Here is a 23,138-nt window from a genome sequence, read left to right on the forward strand (position 1 = left end):
ACAGAGCAACAACCTTCTAATACTGTGCATATATCATCAAGCCAAGTATCGGAGCTCACTGGAGTCACCGTGGTGACTGTCACACCTTCTCCAGTCACCTCCCCTTCATCTTCAACACCGGCACACATCAGGAGTGTGTACATGAGCAATGTGTGGGAATGAAGCCAGTGACAGCTCTCATACCATCACTCCTCGTAATCAATCATAAGAAAATAAAGAAATGAAAACTTCCTCTTTAATGAAATGATATTTAGGATGGTGGATGCCACTGACTGCGAGGCTGAACCAGCTGCACACATTTACAGGTTAGTTAGTTTTTGGCGTAAGTGCATTTCCTCCTTTTGAACGTACGCAAACATTTAGTGTTGATCCTACACACTGTTGTATAAATGAGACCCCTGAGCAGGACAGTAGCAGATTAAAACATGCAGCAGCACGTGGAATCAGGAAATCAAGCTGCCACTCGAACTCCGTGTCTTTCTTATGGGCTTACTACTTTACTTTCAGAATGTAAATGTACATGAACCGATTAAAGATTGTAGATATTTAATGTTTAGGTTTCTCTTTTCTGTTCACCTCCATTCTGTTTTTCATTCTTTCTGCCTCTCTTACAGGTTTATCAACGCCCTGTCCTTTCAATGGCTTATTCTCGTTCCTTTGTTCCACACTACATACTCAATATATAACATACACGCAATCTATTCTACTATTCTGTTTTAGCATTTAGCATTCAAGAACGTGTGGTTACAAAAAGGGTGTTCCTCCTCCTCGGTGAGAACTTGTGAAAGATGATGAAACACGTCACCAGAAAAGAGAAGTGACACGGGGGTCCAACTACCGACATTGTACACTTGAATTCTTACATTTCTATTTCCTTTGACTTTATTCATCATAAATTATGAAACATCCACAGAGAACAGACATTGTAACATGTCACCGTAGGTAACAAAGATTAAAGGTCATTTGTTCTACAGCGAATAAAACATGAAAGAAAAAGAAAATAGAGCTTTGACACAAGCAACAAGAGTATGAAGGAACTATTTCTTATCTAATGGCCGAGAAGTTCTCTGCAGCGTCTCCAGATACGGTCAGTGAGCTCAGGTACTGTACACTGTATGTAAGATAGCAGTTCAAGTAAAGTTTATGAGAAATATTATCAGACAATAATCATCGTAAATGTACAATTCATCCTGAGTGAAAGAAATACAATGGAAAATGTGTTAATATCAATACCGCCGACTGGACCGATGGTTGTCTCCTGGTGTGGACAGACATCAGTATCTGGTGTCCTTCTATGTCTCCAAAGAGTTACAGAGTGTATCATTAAGATGAGTGGAACTCATGTATGTGTGTGTGTGTGTGTATGAGCACATATTCAAAATGTGTTCACAGTGTGTTACAACCTAACTTCCAGTATGTTGATAATGTCCCAGAGTGACGTCCAGATACGTCTCAGTGCAGAAAAGCCACCAGAGCGGTGAGCCAGTGTCCCAGCGGCGAGCTGCTCACCCACAGAAACAGTTCATACATAGTGAGCCTCCCCAGGTTGAGGGATTCTGTCAGTGTGATCTGGAGCTGCCTCGTCCTGGAGTTAGCCTTACTCCTCTTGTGCCTGTCAGCCAGAGAAGGAAAGGTCGAGGGTCAGACAACATTTGAAGCTGTTGGGTTGAATCATTAATGCTTTTACAAATGCTCATACAATCAAAACACATTCACAACTTCACTAGGACATTAATGAGAGGGTTCCTCCTCTAGCCCAGTCATTCCCAAACTCTGGGTCGGGATTGGTGCTCTCTGGAACATGGATACTAACAAGAGTTATATTCGTTTTAAACCACGCTTGTCCACACTGAAATATCTCAACACATATTGAAATTCTACCTAACATTCACAGTTCCAAGAGTTAGGCCCTCTGACTTTGGTCATAAAACAAACTAATTAGAAGAAAGTCAACCTGTGGGTGGTGCAAGAGAAAAAGTCAGAGGATCACCAGAGACCTGCAAATAAATGACATTCCCATAAGCCTTAGCTGCGCTTTGGGTTATGTGCTAAGGTGCAAACGTTAGCATGCTACCATGCTAACCATCGCCTTGTTAGCATTGTCATTGAGAACATGTTAGCAGTAAGCTCAACGCTCCTCTGTGCCTCACAGAGCATGTTGTAGACCAGTGGTCCCCAAACTACGGCCCGCGGGCCGGATGCAGCCCGCCTCCACATTTGGTCCGGCCCCCTGAACAATACCAGAGACGCATTATGATTTTTTTTCAGTCTGCACAATTAATCGAATTTTAATTGCGATCACGATTTTGGCTGCCACGATTAAATGAGCATGATCGTCTGCGATATTAACGTTTAAAATACGTGCTCTGCTACATATCAAATCAAACGCTTCCTGAATCAGCCAACCACCAGGGGGCGAACGAGATGAGAGCTGTCATGCGCGCACCCTGTAGAAGTAGAAGAGTAGAAGAAGTAGAAGAGCCGAGAGACGGGAGCTTGAAGGACGAGTACTTGTGCTTAATTTATTTACACGCTGGCATGTCATGTCTGTCAATACATGGTCGAGCGTTTTCAATTCTCCTGCTCTCTGTATCGCGCGAGTAGCACCCCCCCCCCATAATCGGGCCCTAGGTCAAACGATATGTTCAGTGATGTGGCCCTCACAGGAAAAAGTTTGGGGACCCCTGTTGTAGACTCTTAGTCTCGTCATGCACCGAGACACTGATCAGGGTCAAACTTCATCATCTGGTCACTGTGAATATGCAAACACATGTCATGTCAATGTAGTTGTTGTGATATCTTGCTCAGGATGAAAGTGTGTGAAAGTATGACGGTTTCCTCCAGTATTTAGGTTCAGGGCAGCGGTATACTCTGACTAATACAATATTCAAGTTTGGTGCAATCCATTTAGGTATTGCAGTTCAATAGATTTGGTATTGTGCATGTTGACTTGTAAACCATATATTGAACAGAGCCACCATTGATGGTATTGGTAACACCCATGCCTTTGCTGCTATAACAAGTTAAAGATCGAAGCTCAACAATCTAGACTCAATCTAGACTAGAAAAAAAGGTTTCTTTCTCTTTCTCTTAGGACACCATGCATTTATTGTTTGCCCAGAGGTAGTTCTGTAGCCACTTGAGCCAATGTGAAAAGCTGGTGGTCCAATGCAAGGTGTACCTTTAAACAGCAATTTTCAGAAATGAGTAATCATTAACTTCTGGGTTCTGAGGTTCATTACAGTTCAGCATTACAGCGGAACACTGAACTGATTAGATGCTCTTCTGTGGCTGCAGGTCTGCTAATCAGTGACACAAGTTGCGGTGGTGATTGGTTGGAATAAAAAAGGCTTGCCAACACATGGGGAACCACTGCACAATAGTAGTTTGGTGCCTCATGTACACCTACAGCCGGTCTAATTTACAAGAAACTTTAAGTTCACCCAAATCCACCAACGTTACATTTTTCAAACCAAAGATTTAAACAATTTCCTTTCTAGAGACTCGACAGACATCCTTCATTGAATTGACTGAAATATCACCATTAATGCTTTGGGAACACAAACATTTCCGAACATCTGAACTCACAATATTAACACTCCCTGAATGTGCAAACCTGAAATGAGATACAGAAAATCTCAGCTTGAGGATAAAATACCTCAATATATCCAACTCCTCAGGCAGAGAGTGAGATAGAATTGTTTTCACATTGAAAAAAAAGGTAAACTCCACAAATAACGTAGTAAACTCACTGGCTCACTGATAGGATATCAGTGGTAACAGCTTCCTGCAATATTCGCAACTGAAACCGTCCCCAAAACCACACATAGCCAGTCATACAAAAAATGAATCTCCTTCCATGACTAGGAAAAAGATCTTGCTGATCTTGATGCTGTGAGCCATCGATATCAACTCCTGGAAGAACATCTGCAATAACATCTTCTCAATGTCCCATAACTCCAAACTGCAATTTGTTCAATACAAAATACACAGAGTTTACCTCACCTGATATAAACTACACTAAATGGGACTCACAACACCTGCACACAGTGTAGCCTGCACATGTCACCTGGCTTGTTTTCACTTGTTCCCAATGAGGACAGAGCGGATGCAGCCGCATGAGAAAAGACGCTACAGACAGTGTCTTTTTTTCTGAGCGCTCCGCATTTGTTTGTGCGGCCGCTCCAACGCAAAAATAAAAAACGTTGTATTACTGGATGCAAATAGCATAGCCTTCATTTTAGTTGCATTTAAACGCAGATTCAAGTCAATAAGAGCATGTTGCAATGAGTTAAAGTCCACTGTCTCAGCAGAAGGAGCAGAGGAAGACAGGACTGTAGCATCAGTCAGCATATGGTACATTGAGTGTTTCATCTGGACACAAATGTTAAGTATCTATTAGAAAATGTAGAGGCCCCAAAACAGATACATTTTTAACAGAAAATAAATGTACTACTAAGATTCCAGTCTTTCTGACCTGGCCATGGCACGTATGCAGCAGCGGGACATGTTGATGAAGGACGAGGAGGAGGCTCTGGTCTGTAAGGTGGTCTCAATGCCCCTCAGCAGGTCATTGGTCTTCAGCAGCAGCAACATCGGACGGGGCACTCGATTCAACAGCTCGCTGATCTGGGGCAGGTATTGAGCTGCATTGGTCTGAATCTCAACGTCCTGCCAAGGGAGACAGACAGGGAGAGCATTACGTACAAGTCAAAGGCCCCGTCCACCCACACTGATGCCTTCACCCATTTTGACTGACTGTCCTTGACGTGGACTGTAGCTCTTTAGTCTTCCGGCCATTTAAAGCGCTTTAACACAACATGTCATCATTCACTCATTCATAGACTGATGACAGGGGCTACCATGCAAGGTACCACCTGCCCATCAGGACTATCGTAACATTCATAACACATTCATACACCATAGGAACAGCCTGCAGGAGCAATTTGGGGTTAAGTGTCTTGCCCAAGGACACATCGACATGGACTAGCGGAGCCGGGGATCAAACTGCCGATGCTGTCTGAAGGACGACCCTGCTCTACCTCTGAGCCACAGTCACCCCATGTCTCTTCTAGGTTCCTTAGGGAAGGACAACAGGTAGCCTTTATGATTTTCATTAGTATGTGTGTTACTGTTTGTGTGTTAATATACTATCAGTGGGGATTTGAGTGCATTGGAGTCATTCGAGCTGAGGAACTGACTGGCTCTTTGGTTATTTATGTTTGGCGGTAAAGCTGTAATTGATGGTTGTTTTCCTACCAGGGAGACACTCGTCAATGAGCACAACACCAGAACTATTTAAATCACTGAACAAATCAGAGATGTGGGGGATGAAACGATTTGAGAACATGCTGTGACATAGGCGTTTTAAAGAGCTCGTAGTGTTATTGCTGCCTATGTGGGAAGCGATGTCACCATGTCTGCTTGATGTCTTGACGGGAACCTGAGGTTGAGGAAAACATACGCAAACACCCAAGTAGAAATTGACTAAAAAGAAGCCAGTTATTATATTTCCATGGTTTAAGTAGGAACTGGTGGGTTTTAATCAAACACAGCATATTGAAAGAAAGAGTTTAGTACCTTTGAACAATGCCAGCCAAAGCTCATGTCTTTCTGTTGCCCGACACCTTCTGTTCGTTACTCTACAACAGCATAGATTCTATTGTTCCCAGCTTCTACACTATGCTGACTGTTCCAAAATACTGACTCCAAAATCATTAGTCTCCCCATCTGAACTGTCAGACCTTAACAACAGGGCTGTAACACTCATCATAGCAATCTACACAGATACAGGACTCCAGGATGGAGAGTTGCGTTAGCAGGAGCTTTGTCCCTTCTGTCTTTGCAGCCCAAAATCAAATACTTGAGTACAGTGTACAGATGTTTGTGTGTGTGTGTGTAAATGTAAATATATATATATACACACACACACACACACACACACACACTCATATACAGTGTCTGTCGGTCTCCGTCCGTCTCCACCAACCTGTTGTTGCGTTGCTATTTTGACTTGGTTTAAATAATTTTAAGATTGTTACTGCAAATCTAGTGTGCGTCTCCCTCCTTTGTTGTGGTCCACGAGCCGGGCGTAACTATATATATATATATATATACATATACACACCTGATCATTGACTGTCTCTTCTTTGGCTGACACATTACTGATTCCTGACTATTTTGTTGTTTGTATTTTGTTTGTTTAGTTTATGTATTCCTAAAATAAATGTGCTTATTATTACTTTTAACTCGTCTGGTCTCCCTCCTTTGTTGTGGCCCACGAGCCGGGCGTAACTATATATATATATATATATATATATATATATTCTCATCAGAAAAAGAACATGTGCAGATCGATAAATCAATAACAATGATCCATCTATTTGTAAGAGAGATCTGGTGCTCTTTCAGTGGGCTACTAGGTGTGTTTAAATGTCACAAATTCCAGGCAAAGTAATAGAGGGGAAGCATGAGGGGATTAAAACAAGAATAGTACTGAGCAGAAATGACAACATAGTGTAAATGACTGAGAATAGAAATAAGAAATGATGGAGGAAGAAAGGGAGAGACGGAGGAATGACGTTGGCCTCCATGATGACTACTTGTTCCCTTTGATGTTGAAGATGGCTGCGTGAGTCTCCATGTGAGCGTCACTGTCCTGCTCTACTCTACTTCAAAGGCCTCTCCCTGCTGCACATCAACAGGCCTAAATTACACTATTAGTCATGGAACAAAGTGGACTGCAAACGTACAAAACTCTTAGTCATTTAGCTATCTTTAGACAGGAAGTAAAATCAGGAGGTACACACTCTTTACAAGTACAGGGCGTTACAGAAGTCAACTGAACAACTGTGAAATTACAAGCTAATTGGAAACCTTTTTCAGAACAGCCACAACTCTGAATAGGAGCACAAACAATATGCAGCTTTATATTTGCCCGTTGATAAAGCTCAGTGCAGTTTGATCTGTTTTTAATCAGAACATCTAACCAGAGTCTTCGGCTGAAGCAGGTAACACAATGGCGATGAGCCAATGGCCCACAATATTGCAATATTTATATATTTGCAACAATTCGAACTGGGTGTCTGTGGTGACATCCCCGGAAAAAGCCGGGTGTTTTTCAGATGGGAAGAAACGCTTTGGTGTCCACGGCCCCCGATCTCTGCTGGATCACCCTAAAGACCAGAACCCTGAGAGGAAAACCAAAACCAGTCACAGCACCCACTGGGAGGAGGGCTGTCTTCATGCACCAGGAGTCAGTGGACAGCCTGAGGCCGGTCACAGAGGACATCCGACACCAGAGACCACATCCGAACAGAGACAGGGTTACCATCTCCCTCCATACATAAGCTGCTGTCATCAAATATGATCAACTTCCATAATTAGGTGACGGGATGACACCATGACAACGAACAACTCAATCTGCTGTTAGTAATGAAAATCCAATAATTCAATTTGTTTTATTGTATTTTGTAAAACAACGCATCCAAAAGGTTTTCATAGCCCCGTTTATAAATCCCTGCATACTGTAAGTGTGTGACAGCAGCACTGTCAGAGCTGTCAGTCCAGATAAACAGAGAGTTGACAGGCACACAGAGAGACGGACAGCCAGTCAACATCCTGACACAGATAAACCCTCGCTCTGCTCCCCGTCTCACACCCACGGGACGTAATGTGAACAAACAAAACTGATGCAGCAAAGAAACAGAATGTAGAAGCTCAGAAAGTCAGTCAGTGGGATTCCTGAAGCCGGACAGAGCGGCAGGTGAGCCTACTGTTGATCACAGCTGTCCATCAATGTCCCCCGGCCTTGTTAAGTTATTAACGGAGGAATCATTTCCAAAAACGACCACCTGCGATCGAGACCATCGTAAAACATTTATTGATTTAGCATTTCTAGCGAGAAGTTGGTGCTTTCTCAATGGGAGTCAATAGGAGTTGGGATTTGTTGGAGCCATTATAGTGCTTCATCCTCCAGCTATGGCTTGGGTCTTACTGTACACGGACACTACTTCCTCTATAGGTATTGAGCATTGCCCTTAGGAGGCACATGTAGTAGCATAAATCCTTCCTCGTTTATTTTTCCTGGAATAATTGCACACCCCCCTTGGTCACTTCCCATCTCTTCTTTATTTACTTAAAAAAAACTAAACCAATAGGTAAAGACATACACCAGCAACATAATACTCCAGCTCCCCCCCAGTCCAAATGACTGTGGTCTGGGTGTTCTGAAGTGCTCTGCCGAGTCCTGCTGGGGGAATAACAATTAGTAGCAATTATAGGAGGTTGGTTAGCAGGCCTCACAGCTGTCAGCAGGACACAGAGAAGGCGACAGTGCTCTCATTTGCATCTGAAAGCTTCAATAAGGACATATTGTATTGTAAGTGGTGCGATAATAAGCCGCGCAAAAGGCAAAGGAAATGCAGTTGGAGGGGGATGGGGGGATCTGTGCTGGTGATTTTCTTTTCTCCCCAGTGTATTAGAGAGTCTGCAGGATGAGTTCATACAGCAGCCGGCAGACAGTAGAAAATGGTGGGCAGCGGCGGAGGGAGAATGTCAGAATCTACTAGAAGATATGCTGTCAACACGGTCAGAGTAGGCAGATGCAACTGTACTCAGGGCAGGAAATAAATGAGGCTAAACAAATGCGCATGTTGATGACAAGGTGGTCAATGTCTGAGGTTTTGCTTCACTCAGAAACTCGGAGAAGTGATGTCGGTGAAGTCAGGGTTTCCTTATGGTGAGGGCTGAGGGTTGAAGAGCTGAGAATGTGAGGCAGTTCTCTCCAGTAAGAACATTAACTGAAGGGTCAGTATGCTCCAAACAAAGTGGTTGTTGGATTGTTGAACAGCGCCTAAAGCCCCCTGCCACACAGCTTTCCAATGGCACAACAGATATCACGGAGGCCTTTGGATTAGCTGTCAAACACCCATATTGGTTGATTTTGACAAGTCATTGTCCTACCTGGATGTCATCGCCAGACATACTGTCACTCACTTTATAGAACACAGCCTGAAGCTAGGCGGGGATACAAAGACAAGTGAGACGCCTCGCAGACAACAGAAACCACATGCAGTCTGATTCAGATGTCATTGGGGTCTCGTCCTGAGGCCAGGCTGACAGAGTGGGATATCTACACTTGTAGCCCACATTCAAAAACGATGTTAGAGCACAGACCGGTATTTGTTAAGGAGGCAGTATCACTTGTACCATCATGGCTCACATGGTAAAGTCTGGGATGGATGCTAGAGATGGGACAAATTCCCATGTTCATGACCATCAAGTGTTCGTACCATTGGACCGGTTATGTGAGGGTTACAAAATAGTGCCTGTGGTAAAAGTAGCACTGTAAATTACCTTAAATGACTGAAATGAAGTTTCCATGTTTGTTTTTATTTTCAGGTTTTTATTTATATCGGAGCCTTCAGAGAAATCGGTTTCCCAGTTGTAATTATTCTATTTTTCAATTCAATTCATTTTATTTTGTACAGCCCAAAATCACAAATCACAAATCTGCCTCAGAGGGCTTTACAATCTGATTAGGACAGAAACAGTATTTACAAGTTGGAAGTTGGTAATTACAGAAACTCTGCTGCTTGGAGTTTTAACAGTTACTAATCAATTCTTATCACTTCAATTTAGCTCGTTTCTTATCAATGATTTGCTACCGTCAATGAAACTCAACACTTCCTGCAGATGTGTCCCATTAAACGCCCTCCTAGAGGACAGGAATGTTACCCTTTAAACTGCTGGAATATTGCTTTTAATGCTAAATGCCTGTGCAGGAAGTGTACATGTTACCTTATACTGAGATATCAAGACAACAGGTAAACACGGAGGACACGTTTAGCTTGGATTAACAAAGGAGCACAGAGAGAAATGTATGACAAAATATGCTCAACTTGTTACATTTTTGATGTTTTCAATGTTTAGTCGAGAAACATTCATTAAAAAACATAAATGTCCCCGCGTGTGCAAAAAGCCACAGTTCTAAAAGCACTCAACATTTGCTTAGTGCATGGGATTGCATTAACACTAATGGAATGCATCATCGGGACTTAAAAACCGTCCATGCATAAGAGAGTGAAAAGAGGAGAGAGAGGACAACAAAGAACCGACGAGAGGAGCTGTCACAAGAGATAACAAAGACAAAGCAAAGCAGATGAGTGGTTGTGGCCACAGAGATGTCTCAACATGTCTTCTTAGCTCCAGAGTACTACACAATCAACAAGTGTGTTCAAGTAGAGGGCACTAGACTGGAGTCTGCCTAATGCTGTGTGTGTGTGTGTGTGTGTGTGTGTGTGTGTGTGTGTGTGGTTTAGATTGATGGGAGGGCTTTCATCTCAGCTAAAGTGGGAGACCGACGGAGGGAGAAGAGCATGTTTTACTTACACACATTCTCACATTGGAATACAACTATTATGGTGATGAATGCATACAAACGCACACAGGCGTAGTCTCCTTCCTTATTTATTATTATTAATATTATCTTAAGGTTAGGCAATCTTCATGGTTATGTATAAAACAATCAGCGCTTGGTTATGGCTAGGTAATGATCATGGTCATTGTGAAAGGACTGTAGGACCACATCCCCCCCGTTCCTCTACCAGAGGACGCTGTCACTTCAACAGTAACACTGATCACCTTTTTCTCCTTCATCTTGCCAGTGAGTTCTTATCCTTCTGATTCGCTTTTTAAGAAAAGTATGACCCCAAGTTATTACAGATACAAACAACGAAGTCACAAAAGAATACAAGCTGCACAACAACCTTTCAAAGAGATGCTGTTAATAATCACAACCGATCACAAGAAAGCTCCTCAGTGCTGCGCTTCTGTCAACACCAAAAGAAAATACTTGTCATGCCCATTTCATCAATGTTGACAGATGGTCCCGTATCTTCATAATGTGTTAAGAACATCATCAAGTGATGAAAAAAAGAATGTTGAAAAGCAGAGCAGCAGACAGGAATCGACGGAATAAAGAAAAATCCCCGAGCTGCGAGGAAACCGAGGGAAACGCATGAAATCACGACGTCACCGTTTTCATCTCTCAAACACACAAGTGCACTAAATTGCTCCCTTTCTCTACCTCACCTCACACACACACACACACACACACACACACACACACACACACACACACACACACACACACACACACACACACACACACACACACACACACACACACACACACACACACACACACACACACACACACACACGCACAACCCAGCTCACGAGGGGAGGCAGCATTAAACCAGTTGGTAAAATAAAGTAATTATATTTACAAGGAACTTTGACAAAACACAAAGACATACATGGCCCAGTTTTCAGTTAATTACAAATGCCTCAATGCTTGGCCTCCAAAAGCGCTCACACAATCAACAGGCTCAACACATTTAGCACACAATCACGGTGGAGAGCCCCTCAAAGGAAATCACAGCTGCCAAAACCAGCAATCTGGCCTGCTGTTTAAACACAGGTGTTCTAGGGTTCTGCTCCCGGATTGGAGGACTGGTCCTGCTCCAATTAGGCTCCTTCAGGAACCAACCAGGAAGTGGGATAGGCATCTGGGAACCAATCACAGATGGGGAACCACACATCCTTCTTAGCATATGCAAGAACAAACCAAAACGGTTATACAGATGGGGGAGAGCAAGGCGGCCATAACACACACACACACACACACCAACCAAAAACAACATATGGATTCACTGTGGATGGAGCTAAGTGACGAGAACGTTTGGGAGCTGAACACTCTTTATCTTGTTTTTTCTACCATATATAGATGAAGGATATTTAAGAAATCTGTATACTTTTGTTAAATCCCACCCAGTAGATTTTAAGATTGCATGTGGCAGCCTGGGAGAATCCTGCCATTATGAAAAGAACAGTTTCAAATGTCCTTTTGAAGTTGAGCTTGCACAGTTTGCTAATTTTAAAATTAAAGTGACAAAATATATGGATGGTGTTATTCTTTAGAGTCCACTGATGCTGATGTTGAGTTTTGTTATTGTCACTTTGTTAACCCTCAAACATGAAAATAAAAAAAAAGAAGTTAAAATGTAATTTGTCATACAAAATGGATTAAAACAATTCCAATGTAGTTGGCAGCTGGCAATGCAATGTGCTGATCACATTCCTGCTCTCCAGAGGATGAACCCTATTGATTAGAATTGAAATGACACCATGAGCTGTCCTCTTCACTTTATCCTTAATGCTCTAAGAACCGCTGCATCATCAGTTTGTTATTTGTTCAGGCAGTAGGTGTGATACTCTGCACCGTCTACAAGGTTTACTGGGCTAATGTTGAATTTTGCAACATGTTCAGAGACGCTTAACAAAAGAATATCGTCAATACATTGTTATTGGTATTTCTGTCAGCTCTACTTTATGATTCATTTCCTTTTTATAAATACAAGAGAAGACACGGAGTTATTCATGTAATGGCCAAATTCTGCCTGGTATTGCCCGACATGTGTGAGGGGGTGGCACACTGTAGCAGAGTGGAGTGTAGTACTTTGCCAACTCTAACATGTTGCATAAGGAAGGTATAAATACATTCTCTCTGGAGCACAGATGACAATATGGAACCCCTGTGGGTAATGGGACACACAAACCAGTGTTATGCCAGTGGATTCTAAAAACCTAATAACCAGGGCTGGAACTGGTACCGAGTTCATTCAGAACGGCGACATTTGAAAATCCCGGTCTATTCAGTGTCTTTTTAGCATGTCTATTTCCTGTTTTAGCAGCATTGTACTATTTGTGAATTAGATTACAGTGTTGACAACGGCACACTACAACAAGAGAGAATACACAACGGCATTTGACGCATTGGACAAGGATTCCTCGTCGCTGATTGGATGCACCGTCAGTCTGCAACAAAGAAAGTACTTCTTCGGTTAGATTTCCGGCAGAATGGATACTTTGCGGCAAATAACTGCCTCTCACAGGTTGATGGGATGATAAAATAAAACTATTTATCCTTACGGACGTTTCTTTGAAACGGTTGCAGCACAAAGTTGGAAGAGTGCAAATATAAAGGTATTATATTCTCATATATATTTTGTGTTCCATAGCAGGAGCGTATGATTTCCAATTCAAAACAATTGTGATTTCTTTGGTTTCAAAATTGGCAAGTTGTTAGTCCGTGGCACATTTGCCATAATAGTGGGACCAGCGTTTATCAGTTTTTGGCCAAGATCATGAAGCACTGTGAAACAGCTGATTGCCCAGGGCCTGTAGGTCTGGGATGGAGTTTCCCCGGTTCACAGGAACTGGGATAGCTCCGACTATGACATCCACACCGCCTAAAATCATCCACAACATTAGTGTATAGGATGTGCTGACTTCAGGAATCAAGAAGTGCAGCGTGATTCCCCGGACAAATTGTGTGCGGTGATGTAAGTTGTGAACGCACACCAGCGTGAGAGCGGTTTCCCCACATCGGTACGACTATAAGAATGAACAAATTCACTACGCGTCATAAGATGTGACAGGTCCTTTGTTTTGATGTTGTGTCCGCTCGCTAAGATGCCCATTACAAAGACACGTGCAGTGCAAACATGCAGCAGTCCTTTAGAGAGGAGAGGCAGCGGTACCTGCCGAGCTACTACCAACACCTGCCGCAGACAGACAGCGCATCAAGCCAGCCAAGAGGCAGAGGGACATGTTGGTGTTTGAGAACGTGTGTGTTTTCAGAAGTGTTTCGTGTTGCGTTTTGTGAAATGTTGTATTTTGTGAAATTCATTTTGTGAAATGTATTTCGTGAAATGCAGTTGCACTTTGTGAAATATAGTGTTTTGTGAAATGTTGTGAAATATCTATGGGGTTAGATCAGTCAAAATGTGAATTAATGCACAAAGATTCACAATTGATTCATAATTGATTTATATGGAAAATGACTCTGAACAAAATGTGTTTGCACTCAAAGAAATGTCAAACTCCACATATACAAATATTAATATATTTCTCACACACAAATATTTCTTGTTTTAAATGAAATAGAAATCCACAAATGTGTGTTAAAAAGGAAAGGACATTTTCATCAAAAACATGTTTAGATGTTTATACAAACTTTTGAACCTGCATTTACAAATTGCTTGTGTTGGGCTTCTATTCAGCCACAGAAGCATTAGTGAGTCCAACACTGATGTCGGATGATAACACCTGGCTCACAGTTGGCTTTACAGTTTATCCCACATGGTGTTAAATGAGGTTGGGGTTAGTAAAGTTCTTTCACACCACACTGTGAAAACCCTTTCTTTCTGTGCACAAGTAGAAGTTGAAAAAGGAAAGCTAAGATAAAATAAAACTATGTCCTGGGGTAAATTGCTGTGCAGCAGTTGCAATTAAAAGTGGTGCAAATCTAAATGATATACCATACATACAATGTCAGACCAGGTTCAGTTCATACTTATGATCAGTATGGATGATAACGTCCACCAGATATCCAGCTCTACAAGCCTACATTGTGAATCAGGCATCAAAATCTCCCCTATGTGTGAGATCTGGTTCAAACCACAACACTGGTGCCTCATTGGTGTTTAAATACACCCCCCCCCCCCCCCCGAGTAATGTTGGTAAACTGTACTTTATTATTCTATTGTGTGTCTTATTTCCCCGTTAAATAATTGCGGCCTCGGCACCATTGTGGAGTATTTCGTGACGTGATTACTTTATGTGAATACGTCTTCTTGTTCCCCTCTCTTTCTTTCCTCTCTCCTCCGCCATTGTTAAGTCTTGCGTAGCGTAATCACTCACGAGACTACGTCTGCCATTTTTCTCTTTTTGTCTCTGCGCGCACGCGCACACACACACACACACACACACACACACACACACACGCACACGCACACGCACACGCACACGCACACGCACACGCACACACACACACGCACACACACACACGCACACACAGTGAACACCAATTTTGAGACTTAATCCACAGTTTGGTTATTGGTCCCTGATCCCAGGGTGGTGCCCTGTTTTTTATTAATAATTGTATTAATATCAATAGTTTAATTTTCATACTCGCTAATGAGCAAGCATGCTTCTGCCAGATCCCAACACTGTAGAAGCATTTCAGCGTTTCCGTTGTCATGATGGAACTGGTACGCAGCTTGAATCAGCACAGCTATCAAAACCAGTCCTTTAATGGCTTGTGCTTCACTTGGGATTTGCACGTGTAACTCCAATTCAAAGTGTATCTTTACTCCAACTTATGTACTCCAATTTGCTTTCTGAACCTCTGTGAAGCACTTTGTAACAAAAGGTTGTCATTTGAATAACTACAGTGTAAGTGTGTGTGTGTGTGTGAGCTCATACAGTACCTCAGAGCGTGTGACAGGAACAGAACTGATGCCGGCATTGACGGCGGTCCAGGAGCGAGAGGTGACCACGCAGGCAAACAGGGGGTACAGATCTCCAGCTCCCAGTCTGAGGCTGTAACGTTCCACCCCGGACATGTCCCCTTTTATCAGAGCCTGCCACAGCCGACAATAGTTCAACCTTAAGGCTGGCTGAAGGACCTGGAAGGGACGGGATTAGATGTCTTTTGTTAGTATTGTGTCTACTTGATTGATCATGTATGGTAATCTGTAAACAGTAGATTGTATTTGTATTGCATACTACTGTATTTTTGTACCTTATATATATATGTTTATTTTCGCTATCAACTGCACATGTGGCTGTGAATGCACACAACCAATGAAGCATTGAACACAACTGGCAGAGTTTGTTGGTGGAAAACCTGCTAACAACTGTATTTATTATTATTATTATATTATATTATTATATTTGTATATAGGTTTCTCACCAAAACTACATTGTACAAGATTACATTTGAACACATCATGAAAACATTATATTTGATCTTTACTAAATAGAGCATGAACGTATCACAGTGTGACTAAATGGAACCTCGGTACGTTAGCTCCGGTGCTGCTAACGTTACTAGCTCGCCTCCTGCTGAGTTCAACACAGATTTATCATTCATAGTGTAACATTATAAGTGAAGCATCAATGCTGATTTCCAGATTGCATAATTTTACTGAATGTCAGCTGATGACGATTGTCAGTAAAACTTTTGATAGTTAAAATGTGAAATCAATTCGTAGTTCACATGACTCCCGGGTCATTTTCTGCATCTAAAATGCTCCCACACCTCCGATTTAAAGCACCTTTATTGACAGATATAAGTCTGGAATGTCGGTTCCCTCGGACATTTTTACATCTCTTCTTCCCAGCGCTTCAGGTGAGTGGCACGACTCTCTCTCACACAAAACGAACACACGGGTTACGCGAGAGAAGATTTCACCGCATACAAACTGAGTTTCACCGGGCAACACTGCAACAATCAGGACACCATAGATATTGTAGCTTCTTCAATTCTTACTGTGACATTATATAACTGTATGTAGAAATTGGTTAATTCCGACATCCCTAGCCTACTTTTCACAATATCATCCACTGTGCTGAATATCTCTATATCTCAAACCAAGCTGGGTTCTGCTTCACTACACTGCTCCAATTTTATTCTTTTTTTCAGTTTTTCTGGACTAAAACGAAAGATTACAAAAACTCTTTCAACTTTGAAACTGAAAAACCAAAGAAGGAATGATTCATGGATTCTCCTAATGCTAGCAGTCTTTGTTGGAGTGTTACTGCCACCATCAGTTCAGCGGAAAAGTGTGAAACCAACACATGTGCTTGTGCCGATCCTCATGCACAATACAAACAAAACGAGGGCCCACTCATCCAAAGACTGCTCCAGAGTTTGTATTTCACCTAACCTGCCAGTCTTTGGACTGTGGGTGGAAACCAGAACACCTGGAGAAAACCAACACAGAGAGACACTGTCCAGAACTGGTGTGTGGATTTGTTTCAAGGTTCAAGCTTCATTTATTGGCATTCTACAAAACAGGGATGCACAACTAAATGCAAGTTGTAGTCCCTTTATGCTACACAAGAGAAAAAACTCAAACAAAACCATTTTTTATGGATGAGTGGAGCAGTCTCAGCCTGAGGAAAGAAGCGGCTCTAGAGTCTGGTGGTACTGCCGTGATAATTCGTATCTCTTGCCAGACGGCAGCAGGGTGAACAGGCTGTAACTGGGTGCGTATCATCTTTCCAATTATATATTATGCAAATGTTCAGGGTTCATACTTGTATTTGTGGTTTCTACTAAAACATGTTTACATGCTTTAATGTTAAAAAAAGACATGATTTTTTTCTCATTCTGTCTCCTTCCATATAGCTATATTGATCCTCTGTCTGAAAACATTCAGTCTGCTCTGACCAGTCAGTCTGTTAAATATGTTAAATACTGCTATTTATATATCTCTGTCACTTATTATTAGCTTTATATTCATGCATGAACTGTTAACGTATGGCTAGATGCTAACGTTACAGAGGTATGCTGTGATATTGGATCTCCTGCCACACATATCTAGTGTTGTTCCAGTCTCTCTTGAAGCCTCCGCTTTGCCTCCTTGAGGCCAGCTTTCAGTCTTTCTCGGACTCGGTATGCTTCATGTTACAGAAAGGCAGCTTTTGTGTCCCTGGATAGCGCCCTTACCTCTCCATTCAGCCAGGCTTTCTGGTTGGGGGAATGATCTTATTGTCTAAGCCAATACATCTGTTCAACAAGCATGGACATGCAAACACTCTGCTCTGTCTGCAGTCTCTCATCCACCGCCACTATGTTTACACACAGAACTAACATATGAACACATTCAAATCCTGCTCAGTAGTAGTATCAATAACATCCTGTCAATACATAGTGAGTTCATATATTGTGATAAGTCACATTATCAGTCGTATACAGTATGTTGATGCTGTTAAGTATTTGACGCATCAACTATGAATCATCAAAATGCAAACTGACTGATAAAAGCGTGATGTCATCATTCTGATCAGTAAAACATTGAACTAGTGAGCGCTTTTTTACATCACTTCCTTTAGACACATTTAATCCCTCAGCTAAGAAAGCTCTGCCACTTCCAGACAAACTAGAGCACCTCACAAACACATGCAACATGTAGTGCTCAACTGGTACTGTGTGTGTGTGTGTGTGTGTGTGTGTGTGTGTGTGTGTGTGTGAGAGAGAGAGAGAGCGAGTGTGTGTGTGTGTGTGTGTGTCCACTCAAAAATGACATCTGAAATCAGAAGTCATTAGGAATAAATTGGTGCCATTATGGTCCGAGGGAAGTGTGTGTGTATGTGTGTGTGTGTGTATATTGTGTGTGCCAGAGATAAAGGAGTAGCATATTTATCACTAAAGTCTCTTCATGAAAACAGGCACAAGCAATAAACAAACACATGTCAGATATGTGGATGTGTCAGCCTGCAGGTGTTTTGTAGGAGCAAGTGTGTTAAAAATCAAAGTGTGTGTGTGCGTGTGTGAGTGCGTGCGTGCGGGTATGTGTGTGTAGAACATGAGAGTGCATATATGCGCCTGTATGATTACGGCTGTGGTGCACCAATCCAAACACAGCATACTGCACTTTGCTAAGAACAACATCAAATGAGTTGTTTATCAAAAAGCTTTTATCCTGCTGTAGCTCTAATGAAAGTGTGTGTCAGCCTGTGAAAGTGTGTGTTGCAGCTATGTCTTTTGTAGGCATGTTGGACTGTGTGTTTGCTGCTCTAGCCATGAACTGAAGGTCTAAGCCAGCAGCATGAAAAATGGACAGCAATTTGAGAACAAATGGTGTTTTCTGCATGCGCAGGCAGCCTGGAGATTTCTCACCTGATAAAGGCCGTGATCGAGCAGGGCGATCTCCGTCTTCTTGCTCTGGGGACACTTACGAACCAACACGTTGCCCGGGTGCGGGTCACAGTGAACAAAGCCATGGACGAAGATCATTTCACTGTACATCTTACCCAGGTTCTCCGAGATCTGTTGGGGACATGACGGAGGAAAAGGAAAAGGTGAAAGAATGCAAAAATGACACTTAAAAAAAAAATAGCTCAACCATTCGTAACGTGTCATGATTTATTCCTTCTTTTAAATGTTGTTGTCTTCTATGTTCTCACCTTCAGTACGTGTGACAATAGTAGTTTAGTGTTGTCATTATTAATGATTTATACACTGTGGTAGAACTGTTTTAGAAGGAAGGAATGATTTGATTTTGTGAGTGTTTTTGGTGTCTAAAAACCATACAGACAGGGGGAGGCAGAGGAGGAAAGCCACAGTCAGCTGGGACAGTGTGGGCTGGCCATCAAAGCCACTGTGGTCGATGGCCATAACATTTTCAGAAGGGCATCGAGGCCAGACAGAAGGGCCACAAAGCACAAAGGCACACGCTGACACACACTGAAGACATTTGAAGACGAGCAGTTACACCTCGTCATGAAATTATTATTATTATGAAGCATCATTCCAATTCAATTGGTGCTGCTTCAGACACAAGCTGGATGTAGTATGTGACTCGGAGCAGGATTCCAGACAGGCTCATGGGACTGCACCTGGGGCTGCTTCACACTCTGTCCTGCCTGTGATGAACACTGGCGATGGTGCGGTGGGTGAGGTCACGTTCATTGGGGGTTCTTTAGGTCACATGGAGGTCATGTGACACTCATGACTCAAGCAGTGAATTCGTTGTGGGATGTTGGGATGCCTTTTTATTAGTAGTAACCAACCAGATTCAACTCAAGAGCAAACATTACACATGCTCAAACTTCACCTCACATAGTACAATTAACCAGAGTACAAACAGCTGATGAAGTGTGTTCCTCACATGTGCATCAAGACTAGTTTCCCCAGACCCGTCCAATTCCATAAAAGGAGGATAACTTTACTTGACCTTAGTATATTGAGTCCCTTTGCACAGTTTGCAACATCCCCCATCCAGTTCCCCAATGCTGGTCAGGGTAAGTACAGTTAAGGCATTAGCCCCTTTACCTACAACAGGAGGGATCATAGCATAGAGCAACTGTAAGTTACCTCAGATACTCTTAACCCTGACACAATTTTCATGGCAATGCATGAACAACTGAAATAAACAAGATAAGTATTAAGGACCTACTGCAACTCAATCGATTCACTAGTAATATTTAGGACCGGCTGCTACTCAAGACTTGAGGTAACACTTTCCACATAAATGCTGCTGAACATAAAAACGAGTCCTTTGCCTTACAGCATTTTGAATCTGCATGGTACAGAATCAGTGAAGCTCCCCCGACTGGGATAACACTACACATTTCAATAAATAAACGTATCATCCACTCTGAGCCACTTGAGGCTAAGGGAAAAAATAAATAAATAAAAAAATGGTCCTGAAATGCTCCCCTGTGGGACCCCACATGTGAGTGGTTGAGATATGGACTTGGTTCCATTTCAATCTATCACTGCTCTCTGTCCCCAAGATAACATGACACAACTTTATCAACAGCTGCCAAAAATAATGATTGAAAACATCCCCAAGATTTTTCCATCTGCACATTTGAAAACTGTCGAACAATCCCTTAAAGATGTAGTCAGTACCTCACTGCTGTCGTCATATAGAGATTGAGTTATGACAATTAAATACAGACCTCTGTATTATTCTGTGTTCAGAAAATATAAGAATAAGAATAATTCATACATCTATTCATTGTGGCTACATTTGTAGCTTAAATTAAGTCACCATCTTCTGTAAAACCTACATCACATCATAACTAAGGATGAATTATTAGGATAGACAATTTATCCCAGTCCGAAGAAAAAAATGTTCATTCACACATACAGGATGAGACAAAATGAATACTATCATACCTTGTTATCTATCCATTTAAGCTCTGTGGGTTAGTAAGCCACTGTGGGCAATGAGACAGAATTACATAAGAAATGTCCACGTACACACCAGTGAAATCAGTGAAGTGTGGCTATCACATATATAATATCAGCAGTCGTTCAAATTTTGGCATATGGGCAACCTCATCAGCATGTTGACTTTCAGCAGCAGCTGACATAAAACCAAAGGGACTGTGACTTTGCTGCATTAAACAACACTGAGATAACAATAGAAATATTTGAACCAACTTAAAATAATGTGTCACAAATGTTCAAAGGCTCTTGGACCACTGGGTTTGAAGGACGTTGTCCAATCAGTGCACGCAGTCATATCTTAAATCTCACCAATATGGGGAAGAAGGCAAGAAAATCAGCAAAGCACCGTCCTATTCTGGTCACCACAAGGGCTGAGATCAGAGGAAAGCCTATGTGGGCCCTCATCCATCTTGTGATTACAGACACAGGGTCCAGCATGCACCACTGCCACCTAATAATTCTGTCCATCCTGTCGCTTTGCGTGTGTGTGTGTGTGTGTGTGTGTGTGTATTATTATGCAGCCTACTCTATTCGATCTCATCAGCTGTCTTATAATACTCATTATCACTGCCTAATGCTCAGATAGTGTGTCTCTGTCTTTCTTTATGCGTGTGTGTTGGAATGTATGTGCTCATGGAAAGGACAATTAATCATTTATTGTGTCCTGTGTGTTTGTCATTGTCTTCTCTAGCTAGGAAAACACCCACACGATTTCAGATTTGATGACCGTAAATGTGTGTGTAATACCAATATTAACTGTACTAGTTACTTCATCAAGAAACATTTTTAGAAAAAATGTGAATAATAGTGGGACAGTTTTTGGTGGAAAAATGTTGATGTGACTTCCATTTGAATGACTTTAATTGAAGTTTTAGTTTTTTTTTAGATATTGTAGGGGCTGATATTGGAACAAATCATTATGTCTGTATTTTCTAATGTTGGATATTTGACATAATACTGTAAGTAAGAGTATGAGAGTGTTGAACACAGACTGCTGTTGTTAACGCTGCAGGTGAAACGATTAGTTGATTCATCATGTAGCACAATTTATAGCAAACATTACAATTTGGACGTTTGATCAATAGTTGAAGTCATTAATCGAGGACTTGGTACTGGGCCAATGTTCAAACTAAATCTCAGACATCACCTTTTTATCATTTTATAATTGTTACCTTGATTGATTGCTAATTAATTGATTGACATTCAATCGCATAGCAATTTGAGTTGATGCGTTACAGAACTAGTGTGACAAAGTGTCCTTGAGAGACGTACTGAACCCCATGCTGCTCCTCCTAATGCTTAGGGAGGGTTACATCACAGGTTAAGTCCCGTTTTCTTTTTTTCAGTAAAAGCAACACTTTTCTGTCACCGTGGAGAGAATTAAAGCTGTAAACATAGAGAACCATGAGAGCCAATCATCAGTAAATCGATCACTGCATGTAATATCAGACATCACAGCGACTCCAACTACTGTTAAAACTACTACTCTCACTTTAACGCCTGTCTTTCTCTCACTTCCACACACACACACACACACACACACACACACACACACACCCCCGTTCACAAAAACACACAGCTTTGTTGATTCTAAGGCTTACAGAGAGCTGTCAGGGCAGCAGGCAGTACCTCGTTAACATTGATGCTGTGTTTCTTCATGTAGTCCTTGTCATTGATCTGCCCCCCCTCAACAAACTCCATGGTCAGGATCCTCTTTGTGGACAGATCCCAATGGATCATGGGAACCTGTAGAAAGAGAGCAAAATGTTGATTTTCTTTCCACCACTTTCTCACTAGATGTTATTCTCCTGTGCAGCCCTCTTACAGGTGTGGATTAGATTATAGGTTTGAGTTAAAATAGCCAGTTTCAAAGTGACGTACATCACCTCAGTTATGGCAACACCGGTTAATCCCGGCAGCCCTAGTCATGGCTGACTTACTTCTTTTGGATGCCTTAACTAGTCAGGCCCTCAGAAGAGAGCATGTCTACACAGCGTCCTGCTATTGGCAGAGACAGATGGATGGTTCTTCACATGCAGGTTTATGCAAGTCGCTGTCCAGGGGAACATCCTCCGTTGTTATGCCTGACTGTGTCACCTGTTATGGAACGTATTCTATCATCCATCACCGTGATAGAGACTTCCCCTCGACCCTCTCCCAGTGCAGTCACAGATGACGTTGCTGCAGCGAGACTTTTCATATGGAACCATATCCACTTTCCTCTTTATTCCAGTGACGGTACGACCCTCAGATGACACAGCATTAACACTAATAGTTATTTTTTTCCCATTCCGTGGCTTCAGCAAGTCCATTGTTTCTG

At 42.1% G+C, this 23,138-nt stretch overlaps 1 protein-coding gene across 2 annotated transcripts in view; it reads right to left on the reverse strand.

Annotated features, from left to right (window-relative positions):
• Window positions 1-1,061: 1,061 nt before the first annotated feature.
• The window catches only part of adck1 (aarF domain containing kinase 1), a 69,185-nt gene continuing 47,108 nt past the window's right edge, over window positions 1,062-23,138 (reverse strand). For both annotated transcript variants that reach the window (XM_079174254.1, XM_079174255.1), the window contains exons 7-11: window positions 22,448-22,564; window positions 18,758-18,907; window positions 15,339-15,536; window positions 4,478-4,671; window positions 1,062-1,612 (exon numbers count right to left, since the gene is read on the reverse strand). In XM_079174254.1, coding sequence (XP_079030380.1) covers window positions 1,453-1,612; window positions 4,478-4,671; window positions 15,339-15,536; window positions 18,758-18,907; window positions 22,448-22,564 — 819 coding nt within the window. In that variant the 3' untranslated portion in view covers window positions 1,062-1,452. The remainder of the gene's footprint in view (window positions 1,613-4,477; window positions 4,672-15,338; window positions 15,537-18,757; window positions 18,908-22,447; window positions 22,565-23,138) is intronic.

This window comes from Pholis gunnellus (genome assembly GCF_910591455.1).
Source record: "Pholis gunnellus genome assembly, chromosome: 15".
Taxonomy (NCBI): Eukaryota; Metazoa; Chordata; class Actinopteri; order Perciformes; family Pholidae; genus Pholis; species Pholis gunnellus.